Source organism: Chlamydotis macqueenii, chromosome 1 (assembly GCF_036417535.1).
Source record: "Chlamydotis macqueenii isolate bChlMac1 chromosome 1, bChlMac1.mat, whole genome shotgun sequence".
Lineage (NCBI taxonomy): Eukaryota > Metazoa > Chordata > Aves > Otidiformes > Otididae > Chlamydotis > Chlamydotis macqueenii.
In genome coordinates this window covers 122488369-122502748 of record NC_141556.1, presented here as the reverse complement: position 1 = coordinate 122502748, position 14380 = coordinate 122488369, and the positions used below count along the sequence as shown (strand labels likewise).

At 39.1% G+C, this 14380-nt stretch overlaps 1 protein-coding gene across 2 annotated transcripts in view; it reads right to left on the bottom strand.

The window, feature by feature from the left end:
- The window catches only part of EFHC2 (EF-hand domain containing 2), a 62565-nt gene that overhangs the window by 42181 nt on the left and 6004 nt on the right, over positions 1-14380 (bottom strand). For both annotated transcript variants that reach the window (XM_086740106.1, XM_086740113.1), the window contains exons 2-3: positions 10710-10898; positions 6268-6418 (exon numbers count right to left, since the gene is read on the bottom strand). In XM_086740106.1, the coding sequence (XP_086596232.1) occupies positions 6268-6418; positions 10710-10898 (340 nt within the window). The remainder of the gene's footprint in view (positions 1-6267; positions 6419-10709; positions 10899-14380) is intronic.

Below are 14380 nucleotides of genomic sequence, written 5' to 3'. Positions count from 1 at the left end.
ATACGTTAAATAAAGGTAGGCAGCAGCAAGTATGGCAAGCTGTGACTTATTCTGAGTGAAGTTAAAGCTCACAAAGAACAGCCGTTCGGTGTAACTGGGACTGAACTCTTTTTTTCAACATTATCAGAGAACAAAAAGGACAGCATTGAAAGTTTTGCCACATCAATACCTCAGTAGAGTTGTGTGAAAATAACTCTGCAGAGAATAAAAAGATGGTCCAGTCTTCAACCTCAGGCTCTTTGCTGTGCTTACCAGCCCAGATGCCTCTGTAACACCACCTTTATAATGTGGATACCCACTGGCTAAGACCAGACAGGAACCACAACCCATACTGTTATAATAATTCCTTGCCACTATAGCTTCCCAACAACTTTAAAATTACAACAATTATAAAAGGTGCAACCTTAAGACAACTACAGCAAACACACAAAAATTCCAAAATTAAAAAAAAAATATTTCCAGTTCTAACCTACTACTAGAATAATAGTTTATTAGACACAATTATCTGTCTCATTATCTCTCACTACAGGACTGTATCTCTTTCCAGTGGCCTTCAGCTGTGCATCTGGTAATGTTTCCCACTGAGTACCGTTTGATGATTTTCCAGCACTGCTATTTTGTTTTGGAGGTAGGTGGGGGTGGAGTGGGGCCTGGAGAGAGAGGAGATGAAGAGAGGCGGAGGAGGAGGGAGAAAGATATTGCTGTGTGGTTTTGTTTGGTGTTTGAAGGGCCTTATTTCTAAGTTAGTCTGTGGAAATTCTTTATTGTTTGCTTTATTTCCCTAAGGACTAATCTGTATGAAATACCTTCCAGTACTGCATTATCAGAGTTGTTTGTTAAATTCTAACTCCTACAATGAAAACATACCCTTATTTTTTCAGAGGAATAAAGCAAAAAAAAAAAAAAAAAGCAGATTTACTTTACATTCCCAAGAAAATAATTATTTAAGACTCATTCAGTGTCCTGATGTTTCATATGTACCAAATCTGACATGCTGGTTACTAACTTTTAACTGCAAAATAAATTTGAACTTCTATCTGCTTAAATATACTTAATAGACATATTTAAGATGCATCCTCATGGAAATATTAGTTAGAAAACACGGTATTTAGCACATTTTAACATGATGCAAAACTACATCACATTACCGTTAACAAAACACATACTTTAAAATATCTTACCTGATTTTGGCTAATCTTTGGGTCATTCCTACAAAAGTCAACAGCTAATGTGCTAAGTCAGAACAGTTCTCCACCTAAATACAATTCCTGTTGAATCATCATTTTAGTGAAAACATAACGGTTGACAATTTTCTAATATGAGGTATTTTCTGAGGATATATTCACCTCAGAACTGGTGAATAAGCCTTCAGCTAGTTTTTCATATCACTTTTCAAAGTATAATACACATGTCCATTTTGTTCTGAGGGATAAGAATTTCTTTCCTAATGGAAAATGTCTTGTAAAGATAATATCTGTAGCAATTCTTTGCTTTTATAAGGTATCACTGTGCCTGATCTACACATGTAGAGGATACATTTTGTAGTGTTGAATTTGAAATTTAATAAAACCTGATTAGCTGAGGTTGGGTCTCAGCATTTTTTAAATTGCCCTTCCTTCCGGAAAATAATGACATTTCTACTTCCAGAAATTTGCTACAAGTTGTTAAAGGAGGATCTGGGCATGTGCAATACTCACATTGCTTGGCTATTCTGGATGTTTCTTTTGTCTTTTGTCAGCTTATTGAGCAGGCTATCCTACTGCACCACCAAGCATTATTTTAAATAATTGCACCTGGTCAAGCTACAGCTCTCCTCTACTGTGCTCTTGTAAAGGGAGTTGGGGTACTGCTTTTCTCTGACAGTGGCGATGGCATCGAGTTCCCACACTATAATTTGTAACATATCTTCTTTTCTCTCAGGGCTTCTGATTATTCGGCAATCACAGCAGCAGCTTAAGGAGACCTTAATAGTAGTGATGGCCTTTTGACTACGGGGCAGTTTGTAAAGCTGGGCAGCAAATGATTTGGTCTCTGCTGCTACACTGCTCTGCAGAAGAAATAAAGTGGTATCAAGAATTTCCTCAGCACAGCTTTCCGAATCCCTCTGTACTACTCAAGAGTGCATTAGAGGGAGCCGAGTAACACCTGGAGTTACTCTTTGACTGCTTGCACAGAAAGGAGGAGAAGCAAACACTACTATTCCTGCAACACAGAGTTCACGCCGATAAACAAGGGGGCTGCTTACATTCACTTATTCACCCATCTCAGAACATAGCAAGGTCACGATTTGGCCACCATTAAGTATGGCAAAATCACAATTATTTCAAGGCCTCAGGGGAGGTCTTAAAGTCTTAGATAATCAGTTATATTGGAGGAGCTGACTGCAACTTCACTTTCCCGCTTGTACTTTCCTCTTCAGCCAGCTGGCCTTGGGAGCCCAGCCAGCAGGCAGCTCCACTCTCTTTTTCAGCTGGCTGACCTTGGGGAAGCCAGCCAGCTGCTCCACTCTGCTCCAGCTTGCAGGGCCTGGATTGCACTAGAAGCTACAGTCAACCCCATGGGACATAAATGACCTTTTGATAAGACAGTATCAGCCAGTCACAGTCCTCTTAACTGGGAATTAGATCTACAAAACACTTGCACTGCCGTATCTAGCCTGGCTCTCTATAGGAGAGTTTCTTTTTATGTGGGAAGAATAATTAGCATTCTGGCTCTGGAAGAACACAGAGGAGTTTGTTATGTGGCCAAGTTTACTGTCCTTCTCTTCGCTCTGTACTCCCTTATCTTCAGTTAGTTTTTTTGCACTGTGATTGTCCTGGTATTTTTTGCTTTGGTTCTGGTTTCTCACGTTCAGTTTGGCCTCTGCAATCTTTTGTTTTGCACTGAATTTCTCTGTTTATGTAGATTTCTGCTAGCACTTCTAAAATTTTCCAAAGTTCAAACTACACCAAGGCACAGTTTCCAAAATTAAATGAACTTTCAATTTCAGATATTTGGTAGCGACTTATCTGTCCAAATTCATATCCAAGTACAGCAGCCAATTCCATAATGCACTTCTAAAAAGTCATTGAAATACATTTCCCACAGATCATTTACTGTGTCATTCTAAGATTTTGATTAATGGTAAAAGCACATTTTCTGGTGCTTTCTTTTTTTCCTGAAGACAATTTGTTTTAGTTTTGTAAAATTATAATTGAACTTAGAAATTCTTCTAACTTCTTTGACAGCTATTCCTTCACCAAATCTACCGCACTTCATAAGCCTCTCCAGGTTTTTACTCTGCAGAGCCACAAGTGCTACCCAAAGTGGAGAGTACAGTGGGAAACTACTACATTTCTCTGATCCCACCATGCCTAAGGACATCCATTCAGACCATCAAGCTCTCATTTGTGGGTTACAGCAGAAGTACTGGTAATCCCTTGGCCTCAAGGCATTAACCAGCCAAGCTAAGAATATATACCTTTGATCTACCCTACCACCTGCCTTTGATCTACTCCACCACTGCTGTATCTACTCTGCAAGAAGACTCCTGGGAACAGCTATTTGAGCTGTCTATTTTACATTTTTCTACCAGGGTAAACATTCAGGTTAAGGTCACCCCCACCTTCTTCCTTCAACAGTTCAAGTCCACTTTTTCCATCACTTTTTTTCTTGCGGTTCCTCCTCTACACAACTCCTTTCCTGCCGCCGCAGTTCTCCAACTGTCGACACAGACTGGGCCTATCCTGTTCCTGATGCTCCCACATTTCTTTCTCCACCCACATCCCCACACCTGTGCTCTTTTGTTCAGTGCAGTTTGCCTTTCAACAACCCAAGCTCCTACAGTTGAACTCTCCTCCGCAAACCTCCGGCCTTTTAATTAACCAAAACATTGTATTTCAGCAGACGTGCAGAGGATAGCATTATGGTTAAGATCCTGAGCTTCAGTGCCGTTCACTTCCTCATCCTGTTAACCTTTTCGGCATGATCACAGGCAAGATTTTCATTCCCTTGTGCTTCAGTTTACCAGCTTCACAATGCAGACAGTTACGCTTCCGTTGTTCTCAGGCTTACAAATTCCCAGTCAGGACAGGGAATTTGAATAATATAAGAGACATATGTATATAATAAAAGAGGCAACGCACTAATTTTTAAGAAACAGTGCTTTTGCATATATTCAACAACAAATATTTAGTGTCTTTAACGTAACAACTTCATGGTTGTTCTTCAGTCATGGAGCATGAAGTCACTGCACAAGTGCATGTGAGTAAAGTATCCTCTGGTAGGCATCTCCACCTCCTTTTTCCTTCTACATCATATTAATCTCTAGGATAATAAGAATATTTATGTAGATGTTTATGATAAAGTATAGGCCACAAATCTTCTTATCAACTGTGAAGCCTAAACACATCCCAAAGAGTCCTTGGGTCTTTCAATTTACAGTATCTCTTCCTTCCTAAACACAATCAATATACAGAACTTCCTTACCAGCCCAGGGTACCAGCAACAAAAAAATTAAGTGCACTTTTGAGATCCTCGAATACCTCTCTTTAGCCTATCAGTTTAATATGCTGTGTATACTCATTTATCCCACATAAAGTACTCACACAACGCCCTAGAGGCCTTCAAAACATCCTTACACGGAAGACTGAGAGAATTCTTGTTTCTCTCTAACGTTATTCAGTTAATTTTAGATCCAGCACTAAGGTGACTCCAAAGCCATTAACATAAGATACAACCAAGAAAACAGGGGGAAATTGTAGCCATCCTGTCATCACTGGATCATAACTAGACTGCCAGGAACATCAAGGCCTGAAGGGGCAGCCTGCACAACCCATACTACAAAGACAATGGAAATTACTCATTCCTATAATTACATTCAAGGGAATCATCTTTGAATTTGCTTTGTCCTGCTTTAACAAATCTGGCTTCCACCTTCCTTCTCAAAGACATCGCCTTTGCCTCTCAGGCTAACTCCACTTCCTTTGTCAATGGTCCTTTGTTCTAAGCCACAAAATCCCGAAACAGCCACTCGCATGACACACAAGTCAAGGAAAACCTAAACCCGATGATGTCTCCAGCTTCACACGTATGAGTGCAGGGAGAGGGCAACTAACTCCTAAGTTCCCAGGAGAAGAGATCCAACATGCTTTTCTTCAGGTCTTGAAAAAGCACTTGACCATATTCCTGTGAATTCAAAATCAGTTCCTGCTGAGGAACCAACAAGTGTTCTGGCAAGAAGAACCGCTCAATAGAGGGAGAGCAAGGCCTGAAGCACCGGTTGAAGAAAAGATTCCCAGGTAATTTTATGCCAAGTCTAACAGTAATAATGCATGTAACATCTTTAAATATTATCCTACTTTGTAGACAGAGAAACTGATAGCATTTGTTCATCTTGGAAAAGAATACGGTAGTTAACTTATGGTTAACTTATTTTTGAAAATTGCTGCTCTGAGATCGACCAGAACGTACAAAATATCTTTGGGGACTGGGAGGTGCAGTCATCTCAAGACACTAATTCCAAGACATCCTGCTTATCTGGACTTCATCCCTTGAAAACTTTTTTAATTCTGGCAGTGGCCCATAAACACCAAGAAGCAGCAGCTGTGCTCCCCTTCTGCAACAGGGTATTAACCGCTAGGTCACATTTTCTTAACGTAAACCAAGTCCATTAATACTCCAGTAAATCAGCTTAGTAAACCCTCCTCCAGAAGTCCTCAGGCTGGCCAAAGTGCAGTGATGTGACACTGAGGCAAGGCATCTTCTGAACTTAGAAGCCTCAAAGAAAAATTACTGTGCCAAGGGCACTTCAATAATAAAAGAACCAACAGCCACAGGCACAAAAGGCACTCTCCTTCAACAATGGCAGAGACACTGCAGCAGCCAATGAACAATTACAAAGCCGCAGCTAGAGAACTTACTGTCAGTGCCAAGATGGGAGGAACCAGGCTCAGAAATAGAGATCTAGAACACAAATTGTTTTTGCAGAAGTGACACGATACTGACAATAGACCCAGTATTACATGATTTCAAACAGCTATATTAAAAAAAACCAACTGTATGTATAAGTGCAGGAGGGGATTCTGCCTTGCAAAACCTGCATCTTGAGAAACTAAGACAATAAAAAAACCTCACATTATGATCCATAACAAGAAAAGACAATTATAGCTCTTCACTTACAATCCATTTTAAGAAGTCATGTTATGTATCCACTAAAGTGGACCAAGATGATACTGAAGAAAGATACAAAGGGCAAAAAAAAAGAAGAGTGCTATTACAAGCAGATACCTTGAGGTATGCCACTATTTTTCACTTGGGGTTCAGTCACTTGAATTGTATCATCTTCGAGGTAGAAGTATATTTTACAGTGTCTGATTCTATATAGCTCTTGATTTTTGTCAGGCACTTCTTCCTCAAAATAGGCATCAAAAGACAATACCTATTAAAAACAATAAGTATAAAGCAGCAAAATCATCAATGCTTTTGCAAAATATGTCAATAAAATAAACTTGTATAGTTTATAAGTAACTAAATATATGGATTTCAGGAGGTAGATTTATTTCTCAGAAATGTAAGAATAGAAATCCACATTAAATCACAAATTTTAAATTATTTGCTTGGCATTTTTATTATCACAACATCTAAGCAGAGATGGAACTCTAAAGTAAAGAAATAAATCAAATATAAAACTATCAGCAGGCTGCTTGGAAAATCTTCAGAACAAAGCACTTTTGATAGCACAATCAGCTACGTAGGTCCTGAAGCAAATTTTAGACTTCCATTCAAAGAACTGCTGGAAAATAAAGTGCATTATGACAGTAATGGCTTTACCATTGAGGTAAGTGGAAATGAGAGTTCTTTTTAAGCAGATCTTGCAAGCTGTGTAATGAATGGTCCTGAAGACTATCAGAGAGAAATTACATCTTTCAGGTGTTATTGAGAGCTGTGCAATACTGGCATTTCAAAACTTACCTGGTTCTGCAATTCAGCAAGTGGGGAATCTCAGAGAGTACACCAACTGGTCTTCATAGTCTCTTGCAATAGCAATAATGCAAGAAAAAAAAAACCTTCATAGGTGAGGTGCTCAGTGGTTTACTGCAGTGGCCTTTATGTCTGGAGATCCCAACTCAAACTTGGCAAACCATTGCACAAGTTTTTCACTTCTTGGTATCATTTTATGATGTTTAATCACCAAGACCAATTTTAAGGGAATATGCAAGAAGTATCTACTTAGTAGTGCATTATCTACCAGGATGCTTGCTGTGGTAAGTATGTGCAAGGAGGCAATAATTGAAACAAGGTTTCCATCCTGCCCCCTCAACACATTTGGACCAAATCAGTTCTAATACATACTTCATTTTTTTTGCAATGATTCTATTTAATGTATTCAATTACCTTTATTCTTGATTCATTAGACAAAACGAAGCATGGGGGAAAAGACAACTTAGCTGTTCCTTATGTTTCAATGAACGTCTGGCAGACCATGGCTTGAAAATGCTAGCCAATATCCCTGTATGACATAGAACAGACCAGTTAATAGTCTGTATTCCTTCAGCATGTGCCTTTGAGAACCTCAAAGTACTTCATGAATACTAACGACAGAGATTTTAAAACACCCTAATAGACAAACACAACCTTTTTGTCTGTATCTGGGGAGAGAGAGCTAGTGGCTTGCTCAGGAGCACACAAGAACAGCTGCTCTGTGTCCTAGTCAGACCTCTCAACAGGCCACTTTCCCTTCTCTCAGGCAGGGTCAGCGCAAGCTGAGGAAACCTCTGTTTCCACAAACTATTTCTAAGGCTAAGATCCCACTGATTTTCAGCATGCATCAAACAATATGACAGACACATTTTTGGTGTCAACTCTCCTGCACTGTGACCTGCCACCATTACAGAAATAAAATTTAAGTTATACTCAAATTATATAATTCTTACCTGTTAAACCTGATGGCATTAAATCTTCACACAAAAGAATCTAGACACTACCAGTTACAGTTTGTTTAAGTAGTAAAACATGCAAGTTTCTGAACAACCTAAGATGAAATAGTTCAAAATAAGTAAAAATTCATTCTGGCCACATGTGACTTTTACCTGTGGATTTTACTGTTTCATGTATCAAACACAAAAATACTGGATAAAACATCTGACATACAGACTCAACACAAACAACTCTATCATCCTTTAACATCTCTTCTTCCTTCCATTTGTCTAAATATCGGTGTATAGTGCAATTTCTGGCGACCAAGGTATCCTTCCTGGCCTCCAGCTACTACTCAGGAAGGACCAGGAGCCCTGTGTAAATCTCTTGAATACTCCAGGAGACTTAAAAGGTACTATGGTGGAACCATTATATCCCAGTCTGAACATCCTGGGGTTCAGCCTTCCATGCAACCATTGGAAACCTTTTTGACGCTGCACCCTCTCTTCTCCGTATTCTGCCAGTCCCACTACAGCATAGTTGTTTGACAAACATAGTGTTCAAGCGCCCTATTTGATTACTAAATGTTCTTAATTTTGTCATTGATCTTTTCTGAGAATTGTTGTCTCATGAGACATCAGCCAGGCAAAATGGTCTGTTCGCATGGATCTCCAAGCACAATCAGGTCCTAAATACACTGCATTTATTTATTTCACTGAGCATACACCTATGTCCTGGTTTACTTCATTTGAGGAGTTTGTGCAAGTTCTTTTGCATTTAAATTATTCTCTTTATACCCTTAAAAACACGCTAGTGTATGAAATAATATGCAGCAGCCAACTGCAATTTTGCAGATAAAAACAGATGATTCAGGAAGGGTGAGGAGGGGAAGGAACAGAAAAGAAGATGGCTTACTTTTAATTTTAAAGCAACCTTAATTTTAAAAATACCTGAAATGTTACACTTCCTAACTCAGGTCTCATCTGTACTACATTGTTGCATGCAAAGTTCCCATCCCACTCTTTAAAAAAATGAAATGTTACATATGAAAACCAAAAGGAACAAATATTGAATAAACTCTGTGGCATTTTGTAAAGTTGGCACAAGGTTTCCCTGGCACCTGTGGTAGTCAAATTATAAACATCTTTTCAAGCCCAGGAGGCCTTGTGTGTGTACTTAATTGCAGAAGAAATTAAATTTACACCTGCTTCCTATTAGGCATATGCAATTGCAAAAACTATTTCTTAATCTAGTTAATAATGAAGTTTTATGCCTGTCCTTCCTCCAATTACTAGGATACTGCTGAAAGTTAGAAACCAAAGAAAAATTGTAAGAAAGCAGACTATGTTTAAAAAGATAAATCCCTACTCAAACCATTTTTCATGTAGTCCATTTTGCTGAGTCACAAACTGCAGCACTGGAGGACACAGCTGCATTCTAGGCTCTCAACTGGGGAAGCCAAATCAGTTGAGTAGTAGTACCCTTTAACTGTCTGCAATTAATACAAACACATGAGCCCTCCAGAGGCCAGTTCCGAACCTGCAAACTCCTGTTCTGTATTGCCCTGAGAAAGAATACACTGACTAGAGAAGGAATGTTGAAAGGCTACCTAGTTCATCTCACCGGCCGCGTTCAGTGGCAGGCCCCCACTGTGTCCTACCTAACCCCTTTATTTCATAAACTAACTTATGTATGGCCCCGAGAAGCCAATGCACACCTCCTCGTTGAAAGAAGGGTGCCGATAAAGCAAGTTCAGGACTGGCTGAAGCCTTAACCCTTTGGCATGATAGAGCAATTCATGCTTGAGCACATTGTGGAATACTATGTGAGCAATACTAAGGACTTCTGAGGTAATGGTAACCGAAGTCATGTCTATCTGCTCAAGCTTTACGTTTTCTTGTAGTAGTTCTGGTCTGCTAAAGAGACAAATGTGTAATTGTACTGCAATTACCTGCATGGTTGTTCCTTTAAAGCAAAAATTATGAGATTAGCCATTCTTCCCAATATCTAAATACTGTAATCATTTAGTCATGCACCATTTCTGCAATCTGCTGAATGATTTCTTTTTCTGGATAATTTTTCTTCTCTGATTGTAGGCTTTTTGCTTTAGAAATAAAACATCACTAAGTAGAATTTAATATAAGTTTAAACATGGAAAGTAATGACAGTGTACACAGTGTACTACAAAATTCAGATCACCACAGATTACAGTTATTTGATAATTCTCTAACTTTAAAATTGTCATTACATTCTTACAAACTAAAAAAATATTAGTTTTAAATTCTTGTGTCTATAACGGACACAGTCTATCTATAGATCACACGAACAGATCATACCAAAGTCAACAGGACTTTGAGCAATGAACATGATGCCATAAGTGAATTCCAAGCCCATAGCATTTGACTGTGGTTAATGGTTTCCAAGTGCCCATGCACATTTTCTCCTGGACTGGGGCCTACCTTACATTCATTCTTACCAGGTTTCCAAGTAATTCCTTTACTGTCACTATTTTCACTAAAAAGAAATATATCAACCACTCCCTTATTTTTATTACATCCAGTAGAATATGTACACCAATACGAAAATATTTTTAGATGTTGCTGTATGGCATGATATATGTTTATATTAATTGTCCAATATACCAATATGATGTAAAAATAGATGTTACCACTCTTTTTGTCTGTCTAAGAAGGGTTTTTTGCATTCACAAAATAATCTCCTGAAGCATTTGACTAACTGAATTTCACCTTTATACCATCTTTGTCATACTGTAGCTATTAATGAAAAACATACAGATACAGATTTTTACAAACCTGCTTGTCAAATGCTACCCAAGCAGGAGCATCACTTCCCATCTCTTCAGGAAACACACTGTATTGAGGTTTCAGCTTCTGACCAGGTAACGGTTCACCTCCTATTCCAGGTTTATCTTCTCTAACCAGCATAGCAACATTATTGCAGTAACCCCAGTGCTGTGACTTATGGAACTTTTCTTTCCTTATCTGTCAAAAGTTTGGAAAAAAAAGACAGAAAAAAAAATTAGTGTGTTTGTTTTTAACTCTGTAAGAGTTAACTATCTAGGTATTAATCATGTAAAAGTTTCTTTATAATCACTTTTAATATAGAGTCTAAAAACCTGGAACAACTGGGCTGTAAGTGAAGTGATGTATTTCAGTGGTCAATTTGCCAGCCTTATAGATGAAAATGGAAAAATACTCCAGTGATTTACCCAGGCTGAGATGCCAGCCATTTTCCCCTCCTTCCTTCCCTGCAACAAGGATTGAGGCATGCAGTAGAAAGAAGCAAGTCACTCACAAGAACTGTTGCAAAAGGTAGAAGGGAAAAGTCTTTTCCATAGCTCTCCAGAGGAAAAATGGAAACGGTTCAGGAGTACTCACAGAACAGCCTGCTCTTATTACTTATGTCAAAGATCTTATTTACACTTACATCCCCGAGTGCAAAATAAATGGCTCTGTACTCGTGACTACACTTGAATTTTAGGAGGTTGGATCTGAATCAAAAGACAGAATTTTCATTCCATCTGTGCTTATTCCAAAAGAAGGTCTCTGTAGTGATTTCTTTATATTATTACTATATTTTCAGGCAATTAAGGATGGAGTGCTTAAAAAATATCCACAACCAACTGCAAGGAAACCCATCTTGCCTTCTTGCATTTCTTGGCTGGTGCTGGAGCCAGTCTTGAAGTGGTGCACAAAAGCCTCTGGCCTCACCTGAGTATCAGCCCCGCCTGTGGGAATGTCCCTCCTAATGAGCTGCCTGCTTTGTTGGCCAGTTCCCTCCAACAGAGGCAGCTGGTGTGAGCTGCGATCGGGCAGCAATCTCCTAATGACCCCACACATCAATCTCACATGAGAGGAGACAGGAAAAGCCAACAGAAAGCTCCTCTGAGCCTTCCTCCCATGAATGGCAGTTCTGACTCAGCTCCTTTCATTCTGCTATTCCTCCCCCTTTCAAATCCTCAAAATACTTTGTTTGGGCAGGGCCACTGGTTCATTGCACCCCGGTACATCTTGTAAGGGGAGCTGGAGACTACCGCAGTGGTGTCCTCCCTCGGCCTGGGACTTGGTGAACATGAAAGAAGATGAGGCTGAAGGAGGAGGAACTGATGTTACAGGTGAGCACAAAGGCGGCCCTGGGTAGAGGAAAAGGCTGGACAGCAAAATTTCCATAGTAGCACTGGAGCAGGTATGTCAGCAAAGTAGCAGAGGGCCAAAATTGCCTCTCATTTGGAAGACTGAGGAACACTTAATATCACACACAGATATATTTAAACCAGTACTCCCCCAAAAAGTGTAGGCAACTCTAAGTTACTGTCAGAAATAAAAAAAAAAAGGCCAAGAAAAACAACAAAGAAAAGGAATAGATCACTGTTTTTCATCAAGGCAATGTTCAAGTGCTCCGAGATAATATAACACTTAGCACAGCAGTTCCGGGAACAAGTGCAAACAGTGAAGCAGCCAAACCTGAAAGTAACCGAGTAGTTATTACATTCTGCCAATACGAAAGAGTGAGGAATTTGAAAGGCAGCTACCCAGCCTCATGGCTCATAACATTCAACATGCGTACAGACAAACTACTGCACACTGAAACTTGCAATCTGAACTGTTCACCTGCCTTGAAGCGCTCTAAATCGAATGATACAGGATGGAGAGCTGTCCTTGAGATGAACAGCTCAATCACTACCTTAGCTTAACCTTTCCTTTAAATCCTTTTGCATACCACTTGTGTCCTTTTGCAAGGACAGTGGTATGGAAAATAATAAATTACTTACTATTTTTACATATTACTCTTTTTAGTATCGTAATAATCAATGGCCATACCTTGCTTAGGTTAAGAAAAGTTGGGCTAACCAGCACCCTTTGAAAGAATCATTGCCAAACGAGATAAGGTTTGCATACTGGGGACAGTAATAATTGGGAGTATGGAAGCACTTCCCCAAAGAAGGTATATAAAAAGTAAGCTATGTTTTGAAAAGAGGTGAATACAAGGGCACACAGCAAATATGATAGTTGAAAGAACAATACAAAGGAAAATAAGAAGTACTCCTGAACCATACGTTTATAACTCACAAATAAGGGTTACTGAATAAAACAGAAAATCAATAAAAGGAAATAATTGTTTGTGTAATGACCAGTTAGCCCATGGGCCCCCCTGCCACACAGCATTGCTCAAAACAGGAATTTAACAAGATTTAAGAAAGAACTGCATATTTGCAAGAATAGTGCCCAAAATAAAATATTTCATATCAGCACTTTTTTTTTTGAGCTGTGATATAAAATTTCATGCTTCGGTGCGCAGCGTAAGCACTGACATTTAGGCATTAGGAGCAGATCTTCGTGTGGTCATCCCCCCCTTCCCTGAAAAAGTGAGCACAAGCACTCTCCTGGTACGAGAGTCTGGAACAGACAGGCACTGACAGGGAATGGCACCTGCACTGGGGATGGTTTTCTTTCTCTCCTTTGGGTGCTACTGAGCTGCCCTTTCTTCTTCTATTTCTTTTATTAATAATTTTGTTCCTCAGTAAGCTGATAAGGAGCTGGGCAGAAGTCAGAATGGGAGGCAGCTTTCTACATTTATCAGTTCAAATGTGGAATAACTATAGTCAACCTGTTTTTTAAAAGGGAAATTTCTAGGCAGAAACATCTGATTTATACTGAAGGTGCTATAGAAGAGATCCACTTTTTGGCACAGCAAGTATTTAATTATTTTCCCCCTAATACCAAAGCGTGAGATAGGGAGAAAGACATAGTTATCAAAGCACAGTGAGGGTAGCAGTTTTCCTGAGCAAAGGAAAGCTTTTTATGTCCTCAAAGCTTCTTCTAGAAGCATTCGCTGTTCATCTGTTTCTACGTTTTGGCGAGCTACAGTGTGATAAAGTATTCATCAAAGCAACCCAGGTTTGCTCCTGCTGGAAATTTTCCAGAATTTAGGGATGAAATTGAAACATCGTTCACAATTTGATATGAAAAATACATGGCCCAACAGCTGCAATTCTGTTAAGAATCTTTTGTTGTATTCTTGTAACTTTTTAAGGTTCAACAGGAAGACTATTTTAGATTCCTAATTGTAGAATTACTTATAAGTCCCTTCTCCATGAAAAGCACCTAAATCCATATGCAAAATAATCTCTTATAATCATCTGTACATTTATTTCTTGAAAAACCAAACCAAAACAACGACGACAAAAGAAAGTTTAAGAAAAAGTAATTATAATTGAAGATCACAAAAGAGAAAAATGACATTTGGGAAACTTCAGCCAATGAACTCAGACCACATCCAGCCTAAAATAGTGACAGAACATCATGTTACCTCCACAGTAATATTAAATGACTTCTAAAAGAAATCTGTGAGAGTACAGGGAAAGAGCTTTACTGTGCGTGCTGTGCTAATGCAGCTAAACTGAGTAGGCTGCTAAACAAAGCTGACCATTTTCTGTGTGGTGAGCCTGAAATAAATATTGAGG